Below are 6,113 nucleotides of genomic sequence, written 5' to 3' on the forward strand. Positions count from 1 at the left end.
TTTTTTATTTTTTTAATCTTGGTTTTCATAATGATTATTAATCTGTGTTTATTGCATTTAATAAAGAACGTTCAAAGACACAATGCTACCAAGTTGTTACTGAACAACGAAAACAATAAACCGACTATTCAAGGATGGTTAACTAAAGTGAGAAATGGACATGCTAAACGGTGTTGGTGTGTACTCGTAGGAAAGACATTTTTATATTTCAAATCCTCAACAGATACGGTAAATACTATTAATATAGTTACTATTAAAAGTTTTGTTTAATTGTTTAAATATTTTACACCATTTTTAAAATGTTTTAGAGTGCATTTGGACAAATCAACATGCGTGATTGCCGTGTAGAAACCGTTGATCATGTTTCAGACTCTGATAGTGAAGAACGAGATTCCAATCAGCCGCCAACAATAGCTTTACACCCATCACATCAAGGTCCTCCAACTTATTTACTGATGTCTTCTAAACAAGAAAAGGTTTGTTTATAAATAATCATGTATATGTTGTATTTATTTTTTATCTGTTAAATTATTTAATTATTATCAACATGTTTCTAAATGTTCTGATTACAGGATTCTTGGTTATACCATCTTACTGTAGTTTCGGGAAGTGGATCGCAATCTGGATCACAATTTGAACAGCTTATTCAAAAACTAATGGAAGCATCGGGAGATCCAAGTAAATTAATTGTTATTAACTAAAACTAGAACAAAAATATATTATTTATAATATATAACTTATTTTAGATTGTGTATTATGGAAACATCCAACTCTTTTGCACTCCAAGGAAGCAATTAGCTCACCATTGACTACTCTATCTATTGAATCTTTACAATATGAAGCCATTAAATTATTCAAGGTATGTTCAAATAAATAATCCAATATCCATGCCATTTTTTTAACATTATTTTATGATTTTTCATTTCTTTTAGAGTTGTCAATTATTTATGTCAGTAGCCATTGAAAACGCTGGTATTGATTATCATGTGGTATTAGCACAAAATGCATTACAATTATGCTTGGACAACTGGGAACTGCAGGCAGAGTTATTGTGTGCTTTAGTTAAGCAGACGTCTAGACATGCTTCCCATAAACACGGAGTCCAGGTATTCTCCAAACTGCGGCATCGTGTAAGTTCCCCTTCCCATTGCTTTTTTTTAAATTAAAAAAACAGTCATATGATCACAAATTATTATTTAAATATTTCGAATAGACAATTATTTAATTTATAATTTTTGTAAACACCATACAAAACACGAGCCATACATAATGTCTCCCTTTTGCAAACGTACAATATAGAAAATTTTACATTCACAATAATCCATTTTACTCAGTTGTTTTTAAAATTTAAAACTAAGACTATTATCTGGGGAATATCAAAGAATATAATTTTTAAATGCTCACAACTTGTTTTGTAATTTAAATATCAATAAAAGCTTCTAAGAAGCTGTGCATCTTATTACCTTTATATTATTTAAAATAGGTTAATTCTAATTTAAAAAAAAATAAAATAAAATAGATATTTATGAAAGTAAAATTTGCTTTGTTGTATGTTTGTATGACGAAAACAACACGTCATGTGGATGTGATGTCCTCTTAACTTAAGAAATATATATAATATTACAATGAATATTATATTGTGTTCATTGACTGTTTTTTTAAATCCTAGCTTTTATTGTGATTATTATTTACTTATTTTTAACTACTCAGTGTATGTTTATTTGCTATGTATTTTTTTAATGATGGCTACTGTAGATTGCAGTCTTACTCCAAGGCTAAAAATAAAGCTTTAAATATAATAATTTCTAATGATTTTCTATCATTTTAAAATATCTCTCATAATCTGGTTGATCAAATAATTTTTAAATCAAACGTTTACAATTTTAGTTATGTAATTAATGCCAGATTGTATAAAAAAATGATTAATTTAATGGACCACTAAATCATATTTAAAAGCTTAATAGCTTACTATTCATTAATTAAATGGATTATTTATGTAATTCAGCATAGCTATTATATTATTTCTGCAGTTAACCATCATTATAATTAAACAAAAAACATTGCATACGTGGTGTCCACTCATAAAATGTCTGTACTTATTCTGATATTTCTATCATAAGGTTTTGAAACTGGTTTGATTATAAAATTATAGATACAGGATGTTTTTAAACTTTAAGCGGAAACATTACCATTAAATTATATAGCAGATGTTTAATATGAAAAATAATAATAAAAGTTATAAAAAAATTAATAAAACATAATAATAACTATTTTAAAGATAAGTTGTGTGACAAGAAATTAATCAATATTTTATTTTCAATGTGCTGTTGCAAATGTTTTGAACTGTTATTGTCCTATGTAGTTTATATCACAATTCACAGTTAACTAGTTTGAGTTGTTATAGCAAAATTAATTTGAAATAATATTTGTATATTATATTTTATTTTAACAATTTATTATTTAAATATTTAATGATGCAATATATTAACTCAGTTTATTTATACCACTTGTCAAACAATTCTTAACCTGTTTCAAACCCTTATTTTTTTTTTTCCTGATATTAAAGCATTAGAATATTAATTTAAATCATAAAACGTGATTTGTATTTTGTACTTTTATTTTGCTCTGTTTAACAGTTTATTTGCAATATCCTGTATTTTTTTTATTAATATTGTGCATGTAACAGCATGATTTCAAAATACATATTGTTTAATATGTAATCAGACCAAAAATTGTGATAACTTACTCAAACAAAAGCTGCAGTTTGTGGGTTATTTCTTAAATTGTGGAGGGGGCTATATTATTATGGCAAACATACACGAGTTGAGAGGTTTAGGCATTTAGGCACCGCGTGTCCACTGTTTTTTCAGCAACTTTTATTGTGCGCCACACAGTCGCTGTTCACGTGTGATGCTGCCCTGGCTTCGTCACCTACTATCAGCACAACCCAGTCAGTAGTGCCCGGATCACCAAACCACAGCATGACAGCACCATCAAGCCCAGCCACATCATCATTACTAGACCACTGCAAAGCCAATCCTCCCACCTATGTGTTTGTCCAAGGTTGGCAATTGTTGGCGCTCGCTGTGTCTCTATATGTACCAAAAAAACACCAAACTCCTTTGGTTCCTCAAGTTGCATTTAAAACGCAATATTGATAACAAGTATGAAATAATTTAATAATAGTTGTGTGGAATGATTAAGACTATTTTTTTTTTTTAGGACTGAATGTGGAAAGTACGCTGCATACTGTGAACGTGCGCTTGAACGAACAATATTGAATGGAACGCGAGAAGTGAAACCATCCAGAATGGAAGTACTATCAATTTTATTGAAAAATCCTTATCACCACTCATTGCCACACTCCATACCTGTCCATATGCTAAATGGAACCTACCAGGTACAGAAAAACTGCTTATAATAAAACAATGAAGCATTTTTATTGCCTCGATATCATATTATTTATTATTTTGGTTTTGAAGGTTGTTGGTTTTGATGGATCAACTACTATTGAAGAGTTTTTGTGCACACTTAATCAAGAAACAGGGTGCCGAGATAGTCAACATTCAGGTTTCACATTGTTTAGCGACGATCCTATTGAAAAAGATTTAGAACACTATATTGAATCGCAAGCAAAGGTTAGCTACAATTAAAAAAATAGCTTGGTTAGCTTGGTGAAGTAATAAATATAAAATTTATTTTAATTTTATAGTTGTGTGATGTTATTTCTAAATGGGAAACGGCATTGCGTGAAAAGGGTTCTGGAAAATTTGAAAATACTAGAGTCATTCGACTCATCTTCAAGAACAGGCTGTACTTCAAATCATTTGTGAAGAAGGAATCTGACCGTGAGAGGTTGTTGCTTTGCTATCAAGTAAATCAACAAGTGGTCCAAGGCCGATTCCCTCTTACCAAAGAGCTTGCATTAGAGTTGGCTGCTTTGATGGCACAGGTATTTCACAACAAATTAATATTTTTCAAACAATGATATAATTTACTGCTTTGAATTTAGATCGATTTTGGTGAATTCTATTGTGATAAAAATCGCGGTAGTGGTGGTACTACTAAAGAATTACAAGTACTTCAAGCACTTGATAAATTTTATCCATTCCGATACCGTGACGGGGCTTCCCAAGAAGCAATAAAGTATGTAAAATAAATAATTAAATAATTTTTTTGTAATTACTTTACAACTATAAACGTTGAAATAATTTAATAACAATTTGTATATTCAAATAAATTGTAATCATTATCATTATACATATTAGGCACCTTCAAACTGGTCTTCAAGAAAAATGGATGTCTCTAAAAGGAAGGAATTTAGTTGATTGCGTTAGGATATACTTGACTTGTACAAGAAAGTGGCCATATTTTGGATGTACTCTTTTCCAAGCCAAAGTGAGTGTTAAATGATATAAATTACTACTGAATAGATTACTATTGTTCTATTACTATTCATGCTTAAATTTTTTTCTAACAGATGAAGCATGGAGAAAATACTGTGCTGCCAGGTACTATTGTATGGTTAGCTGTATCTGAAGACAGCATAAGTCTGTTGGAATTGCGTTCAATGCAACTCATTGAAACATATATGTTTGGGCAAGTTCTGACATTTGGTGGTTGTCAGGATGATTTTATGTTGGTTATAGCGTCTGACTCTGCTATCATAGAATCCCATAAACTTTTGTTTTCTCTGAGCAAGCCAAAGGTAAATTTAAAGCTTTTAAATGCAAATTTCTTTCTAATAAGTGCTTCATAAATATTTGACAGATCCTTGAAATAACATTGTTGATTGCTGACTACATGAATGCATTAACTCAAAACAGCGCATCACTTAGCGGTACACTGAGTCGTAACATGCAGCCTGACATATTAAAAGCTACTCCAGATCATCAATTGCATAGAAACGATTCACAAATTAAGAAGCGTATAGACTCATGACAATAAATGTATACATAGTATTTGAATTATTATGTGCCACACTATATTAATCGTTGTGCTTGCACTTCGGCCATATAATATAACAATATACCTATTACATTACTACAAAATGAAATACATTTCATTATTTACAGTTTTAATTTAATGCTAATACAACATAATTATTTTTTTTATTTAAGTATTTTAATTTAGGCTAACAATGCCATCAATTTACAAAGTTTAATTTTTAGCAAATACTCGTTGAATAACGCACGAATGCAAAAAGACTAGTAACTTTAGGTGTTATAATATTATATAAAATTAGCCTAAAAATTATGTTACCAAGTGGTTGTACAAAATCCAATTAATATTGTTAAAAAAAAAATAAAATAAAAAAAAATAATTATATTTTCTCGATGAGGTACTTATGTGGCCATTGATAACTGACTGCCATTGTTAGCAGGGTTTTCAACCCCATTTAGCATGTATATTCATCATTAAACACCATTTTATCCTGTAACGATTAATTAACTTTAATTTGATAATTTGTTACAATTCGAATTTATACAAATTGGAGTCTGATGAAAAATGTGTTCAATTTATTATTTTGAATGCCTCCTTAAAAATAATTTTACTGTTTTATTTTTATTCTTATTTATTTTTATCTGCCAAACTAATTTTGATTTTTAACTATGGATATTCACGAGTACATTTCAATCCAAAGAATATTGTACCTATCTAATTGTTTTTTTTTTTTACAAGATTTTAAATGAAAATAAAACTTTTTTGTTTTGTTTTTTGTGCTTAACAGACTTAACATCACATTTTTACTCTAATAAACGAAAAGGTTGTGTTATTGGTTTTTGTACTTTTATGTTTTATCAAAATATTACCTATGAACTAATACGGAATTTCAGTAAAAAATTGCAATTGAAGAATATAATAGTGCATTAATTAACTACAGACAATTTATAATGTATACATTCATCCATTGAACATAGCCATAGAATAATAATGACCATTAGAGGCCATGGGCTCAGTAATCAGGTATTTTACTTTTAAATTTAAATGATCATTAATACTGTGAGAGTGGATGACAACATATTTAGTCTTAGTCTAAGTGTAAATATAATTTGTATGGTACACTTGTAGACTCTTTAAATCCATTGTGTCATGTTTTATTCATATATATA

General features: G+C 29.1%; 1 protein-coding gene across 1 annotated transcript in view; it reads left to right on the forward strand.

The window, feature by feature from the left end:
• LOC132918705 (uncharacterized protein CG43867) overlaps positions 1–5,776 on the forward strand; it is an 89,608-nt gene extending 83,832 nt beyond the window's left edge. The window contains 14 exon segments of the mRNA XM_060980127.1: positions 67–228; positions 309–476; positions 573–678; positions 747–859; positions 933–1,106; positions 2,871–3,104; positions 3,106–3,164; positions 3,223–3,400; positions 3,483–3,638; positions 3,713–3,952; positions 4,013–4,146; positions 4,269–4,398; positions 4,481–4,708; positions 4,771–5,776. Coding sequence (XP_060836110.1) covers positions 67–228; positions 309–476; positions 573–678; positions 747–859; positions 933–1,106; positions 2,871–3,104; positions 3,106–3,164; positions 3,223–3,400; positions 3,483–3,638; positions 3,713–3,952; positions 4,013–4,146; positions 4,269–4,398; positions 4,481–4,708; positions 4,771–4,941 — 2,253 coding nt within the window. The 3' untranslated portion in view covers positions 4,942–5,776.
• Positions 5,777–6,113: the final 337 nt, after the last annotated feature.

This window comes from Rhopalosiphum padi, chromosome 1, assembly GCF_020882245.1.
Source record: "Rhopalosiphum padi isolate XX-2018 chromosome 1, ASM2088224v1, whole genome shotgun sequence".
NCBI lineage: Eukaryota > Metazoa > Arthropoda > Insecta > Hemiptera > Aphididae > Rhopalosiphum > Rhopalosiphum padi.